Source organism: Emys orbicularis, chromosome 20 (genome assembly GCF_028017835.1).
Source record: "Emys orbicularis isolate rEmyOrb1 chromosome 20, rEmyOrb1.hap1, whole genome shotgun sequence".
NCBI classification, from domain to species: Eukaryota; Metazoa; Chordata; order Testudines; family Emydidae; genus Emys; species Emys orbicularis.
This window is the reverse complement of record NC_088702.1, coordinates 1,095,072-1,114,417: the sequence shown is the minus strand read 5'-3', so window position 1 is coordinate 1,114,417 and position 19,346 is coordinate 1,095,072. Positions and strand designations below refer to the sequence as shown.

Genomic DNA, 19,346 nt, shown 5'->3' with positions numbered 1-19,346 from the left:
CTCCCCACCTCTCCCTTACAGCATGGAAGTCAGGTCTCCTGTGGGGATTTCAGAAGGGTTGATTTCAAGCAGATTCTGGCCATCCACAAGAATGGGCAGTTGGGGAAAGACATACTTCCCCCCACACACACAGCTGGCCAGGGGCCATGCCCAAGACGGTTTGGCTGGGGGCTCGGAGCAGTGTGCTGCGTGTAGAACTCAGCTCAGCAGTAACTTGAGAAAAAGAGTCAGACCAGCATCTTCAAATTAACCAACTGTAATTTTTCTCCAAAGATACATTTTCCATCACATCCATCATACACTGTAACCCAAAACAGCAGTGTACATGAAATAAGAAAATAAATTAAATCCGTAGCACAGGTGAGGAGGATGCTCTAGACTGGAGCGGAGTCGAAAGTTTCCAGCGATACAAGAGGCTCAAGAGTTGTTTTAATAAGGACGCCTGCTAGCGAGGGTCCAGCAAGAGTTTCACGTCAGTCCAACTGCTTACACAGTTTTTCCCATCGAGTTTATAACAGCCATTACTGTCCTGCAAACAGGCAGCGCTATCACATCCCAGGAGGAAGCCACAGGGGCATTTAATGGGCCAAGTACAGCATTCAAAAGTAACCAATCGGTCCTGCAGAGCCCAGCCAACTGTCAATGCTAGCCGTCTTCCTTGGGTGGTGTGTACCAGCCTGAAACAAGAGCAAAGACTCCATGGGAGGGACAAGTCTCACCCCATTACTACAGCTAGACTCCCCAGAACAGTCCCACCAGACTCCTTCCATGTGACAAGTGCCTCATGTGAGACCATGCAGCTCTGTGATGGCAGAGGAGGAGGAGAGTCTCTCCTCCCCCCCCTCCAGCCTTGACTGTAGGTTCTGCCCATACTACAGCTTCCTGAAGCTCTGCAAGGTGTGCATGCTGCACACACAGGCAGGAAAATACTCTCCCTCTCTAGCAGGTTAACTCTTCACATGCAATACCTGGTCTAGCTCTGCCGGGCCACATGCCCCCCCAGGACAGCCAGGCCAAGCATCACCCAGCCATCGCTTTGCTAGCAGAGCTGTTTTTAGCTTGGAGTGTTACACGGTTTAATTAGCTGGGTACCAGCACTGACAGGACCAATTTAACCCACCCCGTAATATGCCCGGTGCACCTGAATTTGGGAAGCCAGGGAGGAAGAGATGGCTAGATTCAGCAAACAGGAGAGCACCGTGTAGGTGGTAACTCATCTCGGTCTCAGGCCAAGTAAGGGATTACACGTTCAGCTCCCTGGAGCTGCTGCAGTGCGTCAGAGACCAAGTTCTCAGTCCAGCTGGGTTTGCTAGACACAGTCCTGCTCCGCCCCAGCTGCTAGCTTCCATGGGGCTAAGATGGGTAAAGCCTGATGGAATCAGACAGCGTGAAGACAGGGACATTTGAACAAGGCCAGACATCCTGCTTAGCAGCCGCAGCATTCCCCCTGCACGGCACTTACATCCGGTCTCTCTGCAGGGAGCGAAGGGTCCTTCCCACACGGCAAGAGAGGCGGCTTTGGCAGCAAGGTCCAAGCACGAGCTGGGAGCCCGGGCATTTCACTAGACACACTGGCTGCAGCCCACTCAGTCACTCTGCTCTCCAGCAGTGATTCCCAGGTGGGCACAGACAGGTTCAACATGCTGCCCCCTGCAGGAGCCCCATGGTAAGGGAGGACAGACACCCCCCCCCACACACACACCACCACTGGAGGCCTTACCATTCTTCTCATGGATCTGAACCAGGGACTTGTAGGACTGCTGTGCTCGCGTCAGGCTGTACTGATTCTGCAAGGGGAAGCCAGAGGGACAGTCAGGTCAGTGCGCTACAGAACAGGGGCATCAGTTAAACCAGCTGCACCAGGCCCGCACCATGGCATGTCCCACCCCAAGTCACTTCACACCCATTTCTGGGACCAGCACCTAAGGATGCAAACACTCAGAGTTGATGGTGGCAGGCAGCTTGTGCCTGATCCCATCTGCACAGGGTCGCCAGCCCCCACTCTAGAGCTGTAACGAGAATGCAGCGCATCACCCCGAGCCCCGTCAGCTTTTCTGAGGGTGCTGAGACGCAGGTGGGTGGCATGACAGCACAGGGGGCCTCATTCTGGGATTACTGGCTCCATCCCACAGCCCCGGACAAAGCACACTGCTGGCATTTCTGATTCATCGCGTCAGCCAAGGAAACGACAGCTCCCAAGTATTTAAAGCCAAGATTCCCAGGTGCCTTAAACTGCATCCACAGAGTAGACGATGCTGAAACATTGCAAAGGTCTCAAACACTCGCCCCTCCCCTGCTGCTCCAGACCAGGGCCTTACTTTATTGGCTCCAAACTGCACCCTTGCTTTCCCTTTCACCAGCGTGGCACTGATCTGCATGATCACTGATTCAATAGAATAGGCACTGCTCCAGCCCTGCAAAACAAGGGGAAAACAGTGAGACTGGCGGGAACCTGACCAGGCAACAGCCAACAGAAGGCAGCAGCCAGCCCTGTCCTGGCTGCCAGGAGCTGGCTTCTCTCAGCTGGGCTCTGCTGAGGGGCTCCATCCAGCAATGCTAGGGTACGGCTATTAGAGGATCAGCAGCCTGCCCCCCCTCGGGCTGCACCAGTGTGTGTCAATCTCTGCAGGTTGGTCACCCCTTGTTCAGAGGGGGACATTTTCATGCCCCTCCACCCTGGGCTAGAAAAGTGAAAAGAACAAGAACAATGCGAGCCCTAGAGAACTGGGGTGCGTTCTCCGAGGCCGATGGAACACTAACTCAAAGGGGGGGGAGAAGAGGAGAGATTTGCTTTGCTTAAGACTGCGGTGAAAGTTTCAACCCCTCGCAATCTTCAAGCCCCCCCCCCCCCCCCCCCCCCGCCTGGAGAACACTGCACTATGGTGGATTCCCCCTGCAGCGTGGCACTGTCGCCCACCAACTGAACGTTCTGCCATATCCTGGAAACAAATGTTTTCTCCCTCCCCCAAATGAAGGCACCAGCACTGTACAAAGCAGGGAACCCCGTAACGCCAGGCACTCGAGGAGTCAGAGCTGTGCGCGAACGTTAACGCTAGCAGCAGGATTTTCAGACACCAGCAGGGCTCCCAGCACCAGTGCCACTCACATGCCTTAAGTAACAGGTGCCCAGGGCACACACTGGCCACCTTTGAGAGCACAGGCCTTCCCACAGTGCAGCCGCCGACACTCACCTGCTTTGTAAGCAGCTCCATGCAGATGGCACCTCCCCCCAGAACGTACCTTGGGAGGGAAGATGACAATCATACCTATCTCCTGCAGCAATGCCTAGTCCCTCTCCCTCCCCCCCCCCGAGCCTGAGGTAACTAGTCGTTGCTCCCCCTCCAAGGGAGATCGCCGTTCTGCAGAAACACCAGTGAGCTGCTATGAAGACAGCAGCTGAGCAGGTCTCCGGCACCTTTCACCTCCGTCCCCTCCACAGTCACACCCCCATGCCTGGGCCCTGCACTCCCCCAGGAAAGGCCAGTCACCTTCCCCCCTCTAGCGCCTTCATTCACAAATAGCAAACACCACACCGGGGAGATGACCACTGACCTAGTGGAGTCAGAGCGTCACCTCAAACGCTCTTGGCAGACCCCGAGAGGGGACTTGGACCAAAGAGATACGGAGACGATCCATCCCCACCACCACCCAAGGAACCACCGTTCTCTGCAGAGACTGAACCGCGCCCCTGCGGCAGCTCCCTAGATACGGACAAGGGACTGCCGCGGCCAAAGCACTTGGTGGCGAGCGCACTGATTTGAACGGTCACTTACCCCCCCGAGAGCACAGGGGACACAACCCTTACGAACGGTGGGTCGAAAGGAAAGTTATCCTGCAAGGAGAGAGAGACACAGGGCTGTTGAGAACCACAGCGGGAGCTCCAGCAGGGCAGAGTGGGGTGCGAAGGGACCGGGGGCTGCAGGCCTTACTTTAAAGGAGAAGTTTAGGAGGATGAAGTCCATCCCTTCTTTCTCTTTGAGGATCTGGAGATCGTTGTGCAAAGCGCTATCCTCGTCAACCCTGCAAGGGAAGAGCCCGTGGGGTCAGAGCCCAGGGCAGGCAGCACTCTGCACTGCCCACAGGAGCCCAGGGCAATCGCACCTGGATGACCCCAAGCCTTCTGACTGGAACGCAAACGCTAAGGGATTCAAGTTCGCAACCCAGCCCCTCGCTCCCCAGGCAAGAGCAGGATCATGCACCAGGGAGGAGAGGGAAGGACCCCCCTGCATGAGCATGGCGCGAGAGCCGACAGCTTCCAAGGGAAGCATGCCTGGCCCTAGGCAAGGAGTGGCTGCATTTGGGGGGGGGGGGGGGGGGGAAAGGGTGCACCCATGCCAAAGCTCCAGAAACAGCAAACAGCTCCCTCGAAGCACAGGGGAAACCGAGGCACAGACTAGGCAGGGCATGCGAGTCTCAGTGGCAGAGTCTGGCGCACAGCTCAGGTCTGCCAAGCATCACCTCCTGCTCTACTCACTAGCTCCCACCTCCTCTCCCCGTACACACACGCTCTAGGTAGCAGGGCCCAGCCACCCCGAGCCCTGCTGACAGACCTCCTGAGCCAGGCCACCTACTTCAGGAGTTTGACGTTCCAATCGTACAGGCTGTCGCTCACTAGTTCAACTGCATAGTTTCCTGCAGAGCAGAGAAAGGACATGTCAGCACCACCGGAGACAGCAGCTGCCGTTCGGACAAGGATCTGAGCAGCGGCCCTCTGGATCCAAGTCACCTTGGGACAAAGCATGAGCTCAACCTGGCAGGGATCCGCACTGCGCAGGGAGCGCCCTTGTCTCGGCAGGCTGTCCCCACGGGCACCGGCAACTGACTGCCCCTCCCCAGAGTCTTGGGGCTTCGGGGCAAGGGACAGTCATTCCCCTACCACCACCAATGCACACAGCGAAAGGGCCATCACACCAGCTAGAGACTTCAGGGAAGCAAGTACCAACTCAGAGGCACAAGCTCCTTGTTCCCCTCTAACACGGACAGTGAGCTCACTGGTGCAGCTCCAGCGCCTCCATCACCTCTGAACCCCCAACACGGCTCTGGGGAGCCCGTTCCATTAGGACATAGGGAAGGGAAGTGGCCTGCTCAACAGACCAGCTCTCCCTGGCCATTAGGTACAGGTTGGCATGACCATGACACAAGCAATCAGATTAAGGCAGGTCCCCCCAGCACTCAGGTCAGAGCTAGTCACCACTTACCGCCCTTGAAACTTGGTGATCGGTAAATATCCCTGAGCTCCTTCATTAGCCGGTCAGTGGCCTGTACAGAGCCAGACACTGCGCCCTGCGAGGGGGTCGGGAAGAGGGACGGGGAGGCAATCACATTGTTACACTGATCTCACTACAGACATTACTACCGGAGCCAGAACTCCTACCCTGGGAGATTTGGCCCAGGTGGATTAGTGCCATACGCTGCAGCCCCTCCTCTGCACTGCAGATCTCCAGTCTTCCAGGGAGCAGCCACCCCTGCACCAGGCATTCAGATCCTCTGGGTTAGGAGGCAGGCGGAGAGCCTGAGAGGAGCTCAGCGAAGACAAGCCCAGCAAGGGGAAGGAGAAGCGGCTGCACTTGCTTCCAGCAGCATTAGAGGGAAGCGAACCAGATTCCTTTGGATAAGCCACCCAAGCTCAGTGGTCTTCACTTGGACTCCGGATTCTCCCTGCATCCTTCGCTGGAGACAGCACGTTTGCTACAGAGCTACTGGGCACGTGTAGCCGTGCAGACTACGAGCGTCGTGAGCAACTGCAGATCCCTCCATGGAAACCGGAGTCACCCGAGGCGCTCTGTGCAATAAGGAGCTAGAACATTGCAGCAGACGGGGACTGGCACGGGCTAGGGCACTGCTCTTCCAAGCGGTGCAGCAGCTCCACGGGGTATCCCTTGGCCCCCTCTGCTCCCCAGCCCCTCCCCCCTCCTAGTGACACGTACATTTAAGTAATCTTGCCTCTGGTTCTGTTTGATTTTTTCTAAGATGGCCAGGTTTTCCTTCCCGATGCCGTCGTCCTCCGTCTTCTTCCCGTCGACTGGCTCCTCCTCTTTCATCTCATAGTGATCCAAGTCCTCAGTGTCCTGGGCAGGAGAAGTAAGATCTCACACCAGACACCCAGCTCCACTCCTCACTGATCTGAGCAGCTGCAGTTTTACAGCAACTCAACAGAACCTACGATATGCAGGGCAGGCTCTCAGGAGCACTCCGGGCTCCCAGGCTCCCTCAGTGGAAATTCTCAGCAACTCCTTTCCCAACATGTGCAGAGCTGTCACAAGATCCTGCTAGGCCTGTGGTGTCAGAAGCCAGCATGGGGCAGAGCGAAATCAGGTCTGAGCTATGGGATGGGAAATTCCAATACCTGAGTCCAGCGCACTGCTTGCACTTCACTCCTCTGGAGATCAGGAAGAGGGTAGGAAACTGCCTGGAATGGCCCCCAGCCCATCCTGCAATGCTCTGCCTCCAGGGCAAGTGGGTAAAGAGCAGCCAGGAGCTGCAAACTCCACCGCCCTGAAGCCACCCAGCTGCGTGACACCCGTGCACTGCTCCAGCTCCGAGCTGGCGCTGCACTCAGGCAAGCACAAGTAAAGACGGGTCTTTGCCTCTAGTGAATGCCCGAGGATCCCAGAGCAGACGCAGTCTGTCCCTGGAGCGCACAAGCAAACTCACCCTCTGATTTCAACAATGGGACGCCGAGAAATTCTCATCTCCAGAGTAAGAGAAATACTGAGGCTCTGTAGCCGCTGTCGCTCCCACAGCCCCAGCCCACCCCCCAGGGAACTGGCTGCAGCTCGTTCAAAGGTGAAATCCCACATCCAGTCATTACTAGCCTCCAAAGTGGCTCTGCTACCACATGAGAATCTGTGTATCCAACTGCTCCCCATCAACCAGCCACCCTGCTTCTTCCTGTCCCTGCTCCCTTACTCCATCGGGGGACCCCTTGGCGGTGGCTGCAGATTTCTGAAAGAGGAAACCCAGACCCAAAGTTAAGCAGGTTTCTGAGCGGACCCCAGGTGAGCTCCCTCAGCTCTTCACTCTGCTCCCCTCAGGCATGTTTCCTTTCCATGTTTAAAGTGGGCACGTACAGCTCCTTGTTTACCGGCTTCTCTGCTGCCAAGTCCAGCTCTTCTTAGAATTAGCCACTATCCCCGTATGTACATTTCCCAACATGCCTCACCGAACTGGAAGGCTCAGTAGCTCTGCTGAGCCTTTGCTCGTGAAGGGGGAAAGCAAACGGAGCTGTCTCAATACTTGGAGACAAACGCTCTGGTCACCAAGAGTGTGGAAGGGACCCAGGGCAGATTCCCAGGGCCTTTGTGTATGTGAAACCCAGCGCGGCTCAGGGCCCTTTTCTCTGGAAGCTGTACCATATTTCAGGGTACTTTTGGAGGGGCTTTCAGATCACCCCCAGCTCTGCAGCACCCTTCCCTCCCTCCGCAGTCAGCTGGCCAGAGAAGGTTGTTGAGTGGGACATGAAACACTATCCACATAGAGCCCAAGCATGCTGGCTCCTCAGCCCTCACGGAGCATGGTCAGAAGCCCCATTCCCCAGCGCCTGCGTTACACCCAGTGCATCCGCAGACTGCACTCAGCGCTTGCGCTGAGGCACTGACGGCTATCGTCACTCAGGAGAGATGCTAAGTGCCGACTCCACCAACCACCTGGCTAGGTGCAGAACCCCGATGGAGTTTTAAACCGCTGCGAGGGAGCACCTTGCTGTCGCCGCTCTCCAGGGCGCCTGTTGCTATTCCCGAGAAACCGTGTGTTTTCGGAAGGGCTTTGCCTAGGAAACCCCTCCAAACGGGATTAACCTGCCCAGCACCCTACAGTGATCCTGGCCACAGCACATTGATGAAAGCCACGGGGCCCAGGATAGGGGGTCAGAGTTCGGTCCCGAGACGCAGCTGGACTAGTCTGTTATCACTAGGACCACGTGAAAGGATTTTTTCATTGCATTTTATCCATTTCCACCCACTCTTCCCCTGGGGTCTGGTCCTGCCCCAGGGGCTCAGAGGCCCCGAGAGTGAGCCTGACCTGCACTCACCCGACCGTGGTGGTTCCCGTCCCACAGGGCTGGGCCCAGTTCCCCACTCCAGGCACCAAGACCAGGCACAAGGGTCACAGCATCACTTCGGTTTGGCCCCAAATGACGACAGTGGGAGGAGGGGTGACAGCGGTGGCCAGGCCAGATTTGAGAGAGCGACGTTGTGACGGGGTCACAGCACCACTCACTCAAATTTGAAAAGGCCTTGAGTGCGCAAACCAACAGCTAAAGCCTACGGGAGTTACAGCAAAGCCTGCGGTGAAATATGTCCGCCTCTCACCTCCTGGCCAAGTCTCTTGCTTGCACACTTCGCAAGCCTGCCTAATCCTCTCTCTCCAGGAGTCAGATTTCCATTATGCGATTTCCATGCCAGCAATGGCAACTCAAAACTCCACGCCAAGGAGCTCAAAGAGCTTAGCTGGTAAATTTCAGGCCCTGGAGAACTGCAGTACAAACAGACAAAGCAGCAAGCCAAGGGATCCCATTCCCAGCTCAATCCCTTCCCACCCCCCCCGGCAATGGCAAGTCTTGATAACATGGGCCTCTTATATCAACCAAATGCAGAGGACAGCAGCAGTATCATTTCCTTAAGGCTCTCAGTAAAGCAGACCCGATGACTCCCTGCCAGGGCTGAGCAAACATGCTCAGTGACGGACCCCAACCCGGTCGGTATAAGGAGCTGCTCATGCTTGGAATAGAAACAAGCCAGGTTTGAATCTGACAACTGCTGCTCAGGCTAATCTGCCTCAGCTCCTTTCCTGACACTTCACTGCAGTGCTCTCCCCACCGCCGGATCCGGCGTGAACTTCTCCTGCATCCCCCCTGCACTCACCTCTGGCATCTCCTCATCTTCATCCTCCGAGGACACCTCTTCCTGGGTGCTCTATGGGAGCAGGACAGAGACAAGGATCAGGACGGCCCCTGTGGAGTCGCTGTCATTCTGCAGGGAGGAGCTAGCCAGCCAAGTGACCGCTACCCAGACAGTCTGTGCTGACAAGCAGCACCTCAGCTAGGAAGCTGCCACCAGTCAAAGCTCGCTGACAGGGGCCTATGCAATTCTGTACCTCATTAACAGCAAGCGGAGCCCTTGGAATCCCCTACAATGCTTCAAGGGAAGCTTGGATGAGGACTGACACTGAGCATTCATCTTAAAACTAAAGTGAAGCTAGAAACTTTGTACAGGCTGTTCCTTCTAGAATGGCTGCCTCAGAGGTGAAGGGTTAAGTTGGGGCAGTAATCAGAGAAAGCCCAGTGGGCAACATCTGACACACTGGCATACATATCCAGAGAGGGCAGACAACCAAGTCAGGGCTGTACCAGCACTGCACAGGCAACCTGGCTCACCAAAGCTGGCCAGTATTGCCAAGGTAACGTACTCGTCTCAGGTAGGGAAGCTAAACACATCCACATTCAATTCCACAGACTCCCGCTCAGAGACTGGGCAGAAAAGGACCCATGCAGTGCGCTGCCCTCTCTGTATGTTACAAGAGGTGCACCCGATGTAGGGCATTGCTGAGCACTAGGCAAGCAGCACTTGGGCGAAAACAGGTACTAGTCCATCTGCCATGCTCCAGGAGAGCAAGCAAAGCCACAACCCTGGAAAACAGACCCCTTTTGGAGGGCACCCCCAGATCTAGCTCCACAGAACCCCCCAACACACAGAGTGCCAGCTCGGGCTGGGCACATGGGAGAACGGTCATTGCAGGACAAAGCTGCACAAAGGCCATCTTCTCAGCAGGCTTTTCCCCCTGGTCAAGGTCGGAGCAGCTTGTCTTAGGCCTGTTACCTGTTCTGCTGGCAGAGGCTGGTCCAACATCTCGACATCTGGGTGCTGGGGAAGGTTGTAGAGTTTGCAGAGGTCGGAGATTATCCGCTTCAGGTGCTGCAAAAGCTGCCCAGGAAGGAGACAGACAAGCAGTGTTAGAAAAAGGCACACAGCCCTCAGCAGTTGAGTACAGCCTAAGTAGCCCCTGGCACCGCCACTCTCTCCACTGCGTGCAACTCAGATACCTGGGGAGGTCATGGGAGAAGCTCCTTGCTGAACGCAGCTTCTGCACTGCACCAGGGCAGGCTGCAGCCAGCAACCAAGCCACATCCCACGTAAGGGAAGAGCATAGGGAAACTCACTAGCTGGACAAGCCTGAACTGCTCAGCTCGACTCTCCAAACCCCTTTACAATCACACCGAACCACGGACAGACGGGACTCATACGCCTCAAGCTCTCCCCGTCCAGCCCTTCCCCACACCTTGCCACCTCACCAATGTATTTCCTTTCTTGACTTCCACCAGCCTCTCCAGGATAGCTGCCAGGTTTGGATCATCCGACTCCACAGACCAGATTGGGGGAACAGCCGGGTAAGACTCCTAGAGAACAGGGAAAAAGGTGATGTTTGGGCCATTGTTACAGAGTGCACCTTGACCCCACCCAGCCTAGGGTGTCAGAGCGAGTATCCCTCTGACCGGGGCAGCAAGCTGCAGTCCTGTCTCTCCTCCCTCACAAACACACAGCTCAGCAGGACAGCGTCCAGGCAAATGCACTCCACCCTCCGGACTAATCCCGGATGGAGGCAAAACAAACAATAGCTCTGATGACACTAATCTGTGTCAATTCTGTGCTGCTACACTCCCTCCAACCGGCAAGCTCTGCCAGATGGGGAGGCGAGAGAAAGAAAGGTGCAAAGTCTGTGTCACTTCACACTACTGCCTACGGAGAGGGAACGAAATCCTACACTCCCATCCTACGCAGACCAGTGCCTGTCAGCCCCTTAAGGGCAGGCCCTCTCTGCCCTGCATTCTGCTGATGGCACTTGGTAATGTGTCTTCTTTTTAAACAAGCCCTCTGGAAAATCATCCCGAACTCACATCATGGAAATAGGCCCCTGGGCAAGGGAGTGCAGAATGTTGCTTCTCCCCAGCTTGTAACCTACCCTACCTGAGCAGGCTCCAATACCTAGGTATAAGAAATAGGTCTGTGTCAATGAGGCTGCTGCAGCACATGGCCCACCAACTCCACAGCCCCCTGCGGAGTGCTAATGTTCTATTGCACATGCTCAGATGCTCCCTGAAAGGGAACTCTCAGCCTTTGCTTTTTATCCATAACAGAGTCCTGTAAAATCCAGCCCACGCAGAGCCAGGAGTCTCATGTGCACCAGAAAGATCAAGTCCTTATTTGATGTTTCATTTCAAACACAGCCAAACCAGTGTTTTCAACAAAAATTCCTCATTCTGAGCTGCATGCAAACATCCTTGGCAGAGACCTTGTGCGTGGATGGGGAGCAGAGAGGTTTGTCCTGAACTAAACGTTTGCAGCAGTTACTTGTCCTGAGAAACAGGATAATATTGGAAACCCTGTGGGGGCAAAGACATGCACACAGTTCTACCCAGCAGAATTCCCACTGGGACCCCCAGAAGGGAGACAGACCCAAGAATCACCTTGGCCAGTTTAACTTCTGCAACTGTCCGATCACAACAGGCCAACACGATCCTTCTCCTGCAACCTCAGGAGCAATCCAATTCAGAGACTGCAGCAATACTAGGGCAAGCCTACAGTCAGACCCTGTTTACACACCAGCCCAACTTGCCCTCTGCACCAAGGTCTGTGCGTACTGCACTGCAGGCTGCTCTAGACTGCAGTTTACCATTTCAAAGTTATGCCCAGTGACCTTCTGGCTTCTGTGTGTGCAGTGCAATCTTGCTGCCATCCTCCCCGCGAAAGCAAAGAGCAGAAGCTCTGAAGCAGGATGCTGATGTTTCACCAGGCACAAGTCTGCCATAATCCAAATTCCTCCCAGTGGACAAGGTCAAAAATAGGGGTGCCACATTCCCCAGCTGTCAGATCTGAATGAGCCCAGGAGGCAAGTGGCATCTGAGGTTCTGAACGATATTCCCAGCACCACAGAGACAATGGTTGGAACAGCTCATCTGTGAGCCCCCTTCACTAATGCAGCATAACATGTGAAGTGGGTTACAGCATCCTGAGGCAGCTCGGTGTCATTAGCTACTGGAAATGAACATGCAGTCAGGGTCCGAGGAGCAAACTGCTCATCTCTAGCGCTTGAACCTCACATCAGACAAGCCCCAGCTTAGCCTGCCCCAGCTGAGGTGGAGTCTGCATACAGCAGCTCCTACAGTTGAATGTCTAAAGGGCAGACACTTCGGGGTCTAATCCAGAAATTAATCCCACCTGATCGGAGAGATTTATTCACAGGAACACCATGCACATCTCTCCTTCCATGTGTATTGCCCCTGCTCTACCGCCTCTCTGCTCAGAAACCTGGCAGCACCTTTTGGGGCAGTGTGTAGGCATTTGCATTTCAGATCAGCTACCTCCATGTTGAAAAGGGGACTAAGATGGGTCATTTAGTTTTCAATGTAAACACCCAGCCCATTCTTGCTCATCCCAGAGTGCTGGAATGAGCTACAGGAGCTGGTCCTTTGGGGAAGAGATTAGAACTAGCATTTTAGTGAGGATGAATAGAGCACTGGAGGTAGGGGCTCCTCTGAGCATTCCTACCACAGCCCTTTACTTCCTGGGGTTCCCAGCAAGGAGGAAGGGCAGGTTGGACTGAACTTTGCCTCTCAAAGGGAACATCTACACTGCAAAAAAACAACAACTGTGGCTGCGAATCTCAGAGCCAAGGGCAAGTGATTGGGCTCACACAACAGGGCTGAACACAAGAACGGCCGGACTGGGTCAGAGCAAAGGTCCATCTAGCCCAGTATCCTGTCTGCCGACAGTGGCCAATACCAGGTGCCCCAGAGGGAGTGAACCTAACAGGCAACGATCAAGTGATCTCTCTCCTGCCATCCATCTCCATCCTCTGACAGACAGAGGCTAGGGACACCATTCCTCACCCATCCTGGCTAATAGCCGTTCATGAACTTAACCTCTATGAGTGTATCCAGTAGCCGTGTAGCCATTCCCGCCTAGGGCTGGAGCCCCACCCGCTCGCCAGGGCGCTAGCCCACAGGGGCAGGGCTCCGCGGCTGTTTCGGGGGCAGGGTGCGAGGCCGAAGCGGTTGGCCTGGCTCTGGGCTCGGCGCTGCGCGGTTTGGTTTTGCGGTGCGGACACGCCGATGGCGCCGGGCGAAGAGCCGAGTGCTGGGGCCAGGCCGCGGGAAGGGGACGCTTGTAATCCCCCCCGCCGGGCCGTGCTGCGGAGGCGGCGGCGGGCGGCCGGAGCCAGCCCCAGGCAGGGAGTTTCACCCCACGCAGCGGCGGCCGCCTGCCAAGCCCGAGATTGGCAGCTCGAGCCAGGCCCGGTCCCGCGTCATGGGGGGTGGGGGAGAGACTCGCCCCCCCCGGCCCGTGCAGCCCCGCCCCGCCCCCCCTCACCGTGATGTTGCAGTGGATGCGGACGGGCCCCGGCGGCGGGCCCCGGCTCCCGGACCCCCCGGCGCGCGCCCCCGGCCCGGGCACGAACTCGCAGCTGATCTCGTCGGGGCAGGCGCTGCCGATGCGGAACCGCTCGTGGCCCCGGTGGAAGATGGACTCGAGCAGCCGCAGCTCCCGCCTCAGGAGCCGCCCGGGGGAGGCCGCGCCGCCCCCGCTCCGCCCGGGCCCCGCCGCCGCCTGCGACCCCGCCGCCTCCTCCGCCCCCGCCCGCTGCATCTTCCCATGGAGGGACCCGCTCCGCCGCCGACGGCCCCGGGCCCCGCCGACCCCGCCTCAGCGCCAGGAGCCGGCCCAAGATGGCGGCCGGGACGGGCCCCGCTACCCGGAAGTATCCCCTCCCCTTCCCACCAGCCAGCGCGCCAGGAGGCGGGTTATATTCACCGGAAGTGGCCCCTCCCCTACACCAGTCGCTGGGAGGAGCTGCAGCCGTAGAGGAAATGACGTTTAGCGCCTCAGCCTGGCATAGGAAGTGACGCAACGATCCAACTCACGGGGGCCCGGAAGTGAGCTCTCGCGTACGTGCACCCTGGCCGGAAGTGGCCCCTGCCCTACGCCCTGGTTCACGCAGCGCAGGCGCAGAGGATCCCGGGGACCCACCAATGGGGGGGGGGGTCACTGTGCATTGCCCGGCCCCTCCCCCGCTGCCCCGGCCGGAGGGGGGCGCTCAGGGCACGGGGTAAAGGTGGGAGTAGAGGGGGGGCTGCAGCCACGTGACCCCCAGCTGGGCAGGCTCCCGGGGCGTCCCATGGCGGGTGCTCGCCCCGCCGGGCCCATGGGACAGCGGGTGGCCGGCGAGGGTCAGAGGATGAAACTCAGGGATCCCCCGGGCCCGGCAGCGCCGCTCACCGGCAGCCAAGGTGCAGCCCACGGCCCAGGGGCACTGCCCCGAGCGGGACCAGGCCCCCCACTTTCCCCCCTGAACTCGGGGTTCAGGGATCATAGACTGGCCGGGCTGGAAGGGACCTTGATAGGTCATCCAATCGGGTCCCCTTCTCCGAGGCAGGGCCAGGTGTTACCTAGACCATCCCTGACAGGTGTTTGTCCAACCTGGCCTTGAAAACATCCAATGACAGAAACTCCCCAACCCCCCAGATACCTGGCTCCAGTGCTTATCTGCCCTGGCAGTGACGTTTTTCCAAATGTCTACGTCTCCCCTGCTGCAATTTAAGCACATTGTCCTCAGTGGTTAAGGAGAACAGTTTATTGCCATCCTCTTTATAACAACCTTTTACATACTTGAATAAATAATGTTATTGTGTCTTCTCTTCTCCAGACTGAACAAACCCGATTTTGTCAAGTTTTCCTCATAAGTCCTATTTTCTAGATCTTTAATCATTTTTGTTGCTCTCTTCACAGAATCATAGAATATCAGGGTTGGAAGGGACCTCAGGAGGTATCTAATCCAACCCCCTGCTCTTCTGGACTTGCTCCAGTTTGTCCACTGCTTTCCCTGTGTGGTGCCCCGAACTGGACATGGGACTCCTGTTGAGGCCTTATTGGCATGGAGTAGAGTGGAAGAATCACGTCTCGTGTCCTGCTCACCTGGAGGGTTACTTTGCGGATGAGCTCTGCCCTGAAAGCCCAGCTCAAGTGCATGACTTGGAATGATGCTGCACCTTGTTCCAGACCCACCTTCCTCTCCAGCGTGCGCTGTCAGGGCACTGTGCTGAGTCAGGGCCCTGAGGCCATTAGGCAGTGGCACTGATGCTCCAGAATTGCTTTCAGCTCCCTGCTCCCTAGGGTTCTCCTTGTCCTTGCCCCCCCTTTGTGTGGGGAGGGAATCTGAACCACTCTGCGGCCCTTGGAGCTGCCAAATTTCCAGGGCGAAGTTGTTGTGCAAAGTCTCCCAGGCTCCAGCCTAGTGGAAAATTCAGAGGCGAGCAGCTCATCTCCTGCTGCCTGGAACGGGTGCTGCCGACAGCTGCTGATGCTCTGCAAGCAGGATTGTTCTGACAGGGGCATTTGCTGCCTGGCTGGACACAGGCAAGTCTCCTTGCAGCAAAACACACCATCATTCTCCCCTCCCCCCCCCAGCCCCCCCCGTTCAGTGAGCAGCACCTGCTTCCTGTTCTCCCTCCTCCGCCAGGCACAACAGGAATCTGGGCTGATGTAGAAAGGGGGCCACCCCTTGCCCACACTGACCCTCTGGGAGGCTTCTCCACTCTCTGGGATTAGGAGCAGTGAGCCACCCAGCCATCACTTATGTTCTTAATCCCTGGGTGACTTGGGTGGAGAGGTGCTGAGGCCCCCAACCAGGGATGATGAACATGGGCAGGGGCAGGGCCACGATGGTGCCAAAACCCAACCCTGTGGCAGCGCATCTCAGACCCCAGGCTCCAGCCCAAGCCTTGATGCAGCTATTTTTAGCCCCGCAGTTCGAGCCCCGTGGGCCTGAGTCCATTGACCAGGCTCTGAGACTCGGCACCGTGGGTTTTTCTTTGCAGTGTAGACACACCTTACAGCCCCAGTGGAGGGGGGGGGGGCACAGAAGTGATGCTGAAGCAATTCAACTGGAGGTCTCCCCCCCACACCAGTCAGGTGGGCCCAGCTGCCGCCTTCCCATCCTCCCCATGGCATGTCCGTGTGCTTGGCTGAACACGCAGACGAAAAGGACTCACCCCTGGCCTTGGGAACCAGCGCCCGCCACCGGGCTCGGCTCAGCGAGGGCTCCGGCTCCCAGAGTTGCAACCATGAGTCAGCATTTGCCGCAGGCAAATGGTGTCCGGAAAGGTCACTGGAAGCTGGAGCGGAATTGACAGAGACAGGCTGGGGTGGAGCCAGCCTGGGGCGCCTCTCGGGGTAGCATCCGAGGCGCCTGGTGCTGCAGTACCCACGCCTCTGTGGGCTAGGGCAGCTTCCCACGACCAGCCATGGGATGCCAGTTATGTCACTCCATGGCAACATGAGCTGCTGCCAGCCCCCTCCGTCTCCCACTGGGGAATGATCAGGGGCATGGGGGGGGGGAGGTGGCTTTGGGGACAGGCCCCACCCCACTACAGCAGGGTTGGGGCTGAGTGCAGCCCCCCCATGGCCTCTGTTGGGAGTGGACAGAGCGAGTCTGCAGCTGGCAGAGGGAGGGGCGTCCGCGCAGGACCAGTCCTGTTCAGTCAGGCTCCACCATGACAGGCTGGAAGTGCGGGGGGGCAGAGATGGGTAGAGGCGGGGGCAGCTCCACCCTGAGGGCTGGCAGCCACAAGGAAGCTGTGAACTGACAGCTTTCCGCTTGGTTGGCCACTTCCTTACGGGCAATGCATCAGTGCTGCTGTCCCAGCCCTGGGCTCCCTCCACACGGAGCCCTACCAGCCCCCCCCTGTAACCCAGACACCTGTGTCCACCATCCTCCTGCTCTCCCCAGTCTCTGTGCTGAGGGGCCTGGCCTGCCAGTGTGAAAGGCTGGCAGGGGCGGGGGGGAGACCAGATGTGGAGCTAGGTTCACCCAGAGAGAGAGGGGAGGAGGCGTTTGGCCGGCGGCTGGGGGGCGGGGGCAGTCAGACCCTGACCTTGTCTGTGCAGAGAAAGGTCGCGGGAGCTGCTGGCTGCGGTAATGGAGTTTCTGTGTTCAAGGGACCCTGCTTGCAGCAGGGGCAGCAGGAGGAGGGGGGAGGCCTGGTGCCAAGACTGGCGGCTTCAAGGAGCACGAGGCACTGGGGAAGGGTTCGTGACCAGCCACAGCGACATGCTGGAAGCCCGTTGCTATCACTTAGAGCCCAGGCTCCCGGCACAGACCGGGGGCACCAGTCCCTGCCGCCCGGCCTGGGCCCTTCCCCCCCTCGCGGGGCTGGGAGCTGCACAAGGGAGATGACCCCACTGGCTGCTCCCAGCGGTGAACTGCACTGGCTGGCACGTGGCAACCTGGCACAGGCACGTGCTGCTGTTTCCCCCGTGGCACAAAGGGAACCCCTCCCCCAGCCAGGCCGCTGCCGCTGCAGCAACGGTGCAGACACGGGCTCCGGCTCCATGGTTTCTTGCTCCCTTGCCCCCGAGGGTGGAGCCTGGGTCTGAATGAGCCTCCACCGACCGTGGGGCAAGGCCGGGAGCCCCCTCACTGGGGAGGTTTAAAACTAGAGCAGAGCCTGGGAGAATAGACTGTAGGGACCAATGCTGCTCCTGACCCCGGGGCACGGGGTAGACGGGGCTTCTCCAGGATCCTCGGGAGCCCTGCCCCCCTTGCTCTTCTGCATCTCCGGCAGGGAAACAGGTAGGCATGGCTGTGGGGGAGCTGCCCCCCGGCTCCGCCTTGGATTCAGAAGGTCTGAGCCCAGGTTGAAGGGCAGAGGGGAAACAATCCCAGCTCTGCCCCTGGTGCTGAGAACAGCCCGTGTGCTGCTTGGCCTGGCCCTGCCCTGCCCAGGGTGCACCCGCCGCAGTGCCCTGCCCGTCCCCACCCCGCAGCCAGCTCCTACCCCTTTACACACGTTAATGGAGGAGGCCCCGACGCCCCAGGGCGGCGTCATCCTACACATGGGGAAACTCACACAGACAGGATGGGACATCCTTCCAAGGCCCCGAGTGAGTCCATGGCAGAGCTGCAAATGGAACCCAGGAGTCCTGCCTCCCACTCCCTTCTCACCCCCCCCCCCCCCGGCCTGGTCTATCCACTAGGCCTCACCATCCTGTGTCATGGGGCTCTGAGCTGCTTGTGCCCCTTGTGTTCTCCCCCCGCCCCCAGGCCCTTGCACCAGCCAACACCAGGGGCTGTTTCATGAGGAATCATAGAATCATAGAATATCAGGGTTGGAAGGGACCTCAGGAGATCAGACAGAGGGGACAGAAGGATACACGGCCAGGGGGGCGGAGCCCCGGGGCAGGGGACAGACGGAGGCAGGGCCAGGGGGGCGGAGCCCCCAAGGCAGGGGACAGAAGGATACACGGCCAGGGGGGCGGAGCCCCGGGGCAGAAGGACAGAAGGAGGCAGGGCCAGGGGGGGCGGAGCCCCCAGGGCAGGGGACAGACGGACGCACGGCCGGGGGGGAGGAGCCCCCGAGGCAGGGGACAGACGGACGCACGGCCGGGGGGGAGGAGCCCCCGAGACAGGGGACAGACGGAGGCAGGGCCAGGGGGGCGGAGCTCCCAGGGCAGGGGACAGAAGGACGCTCGGCCGGGGGGGAGGAGCCCCCGAGGCAGGGGACAGACGGAGGCAGGGCCAGGGGGGCGGAGCTCCCAGGGCAGGGGACAGAGGGAGGCAGGGCCAGGGGGGCGGAGCCCCAGGGCAGGGGACAGACGGAGGCAGGGCCAGGGGGGCGGAGTCCCGGGGCAGGGGACAGACGGAGGCAGGGCCAGGGGGGCGGAGCCCCCAAGGCAGGGGACAGATGGAGGCAGGGCCAGGGGGGCGGAGCCCCCAGGGCAGGGGACAGATGGAGGCAGGGCCAGGGGGGCGGAGCTCCCAGGGCAGGGGACAGAGGGAGGCAGGGCCAGGGGGGCGGAGCCCCAGGGCAGGGGACAGACGGAGGCAGGGCCAGGGGGGCGGAGTCCCGGGGCAGGGGACAGACGGAGGCAGGGCCAGGGGGGCGGAGCCCCCAAGGCAGGGGACAGATGGAGGCAGGGCCAGGGGGGCGGAGCTCCCAGGGCAGGGGACAGAGGGAGGCAGGGCCAGGGGGGCGGAGCCCCAGGGCAGGGGACAGACGGAGGCAGGGCCAGGGGGGCGGAGTCCCGGGGCAGGGGACAGACGGAGGCAGGGCCAGGGGGGCGGAGCCCCCAAGGCAGGGGACAGATGGAGGCAGGGCCAGGGGGGCGGAGCCCCCAGGGCAGGGGACAGACGGAGGCAGGGCCAGGGGGGTGGAGCCCCCGGGGCAGGGGACAGAAGGAGGCAGGGCCAGGGGGGCGGAGCCCCAGGGCAGGGGACAGAAGGACGCACGGCCGGGGGGGAGGAGCCCCCGAGGCAGGGGACAGACGGACGCACGGCCGGGGGGGAGGAGCCCCCGA

The 19,346-nt window shown here is 59.1% G+C and overlaps 1 protein-coding gene across 1 annotated transcript; it reads right to left on the bottom strand.

Annotated features, from left to right (window-relative positions):
- Positions 1-242: 242 nt before the first annotated feature.
- On the bottom strand, positions 243-13,640 carry UBE2Q1 (ubiquitin conjugating enzyme E2 Q1). The gene is made up of 13 exons (XM_065419997.1): positions 13,365-13,640; positions 10,289-10,393; positions 9,816-9,920; positions 8,862-8,912; positions 5,928-6,068; positions 5,199-5,283; positions 4,572-4,632; positions 3,930-4,020; positions 3,774-3,832; positions 3,192-3,240; positions 2,319-2,414; positions 1,721-1,787; positions 243-677 (listed from the first exon to the last, which is right to left on the bottom strand). The coding sequence occupies exons 1-13, from the start codon at positions 13,638-13,640 to the stop codon at positions 646-648; spliced, it is 1,218 nt and encodes a 405-aa protein (XP_065276069.1). The 3' UTR covers positions 243-645.
- Positions 13,641-19,346: the final 5,706 nt, after the last annotated feature.

What these genes read in the sequence shown, in the direction of transcription:
- UBE2Q1 (XM_065419997.1), bottom strand. Translation starts at nt 13,640, where the DNA reads ATGCAGCGGGCGGGGGCGGAGGAGGCGGCGGGGTCGCAGGCGGCGGCG. An exon ending in GCATCCACTGCAACATCACG is followed by an intron (nt 10,394 to 13,364) that starts GTGAGGGGGGGC and finishes CCTGTTCTCTAG; the next exon opens with GAGTCTTACCCGGCTGTTCC. An exon ending in AGAGGCAAGATTACTTAAAT is followed by an intron (nt 5,284 to 5,927) that starts GTACGTGTCACT and finishes ACCCCCTCGCAG; the next exon opens with GGCGCAGTGTCTGGCTCTGT.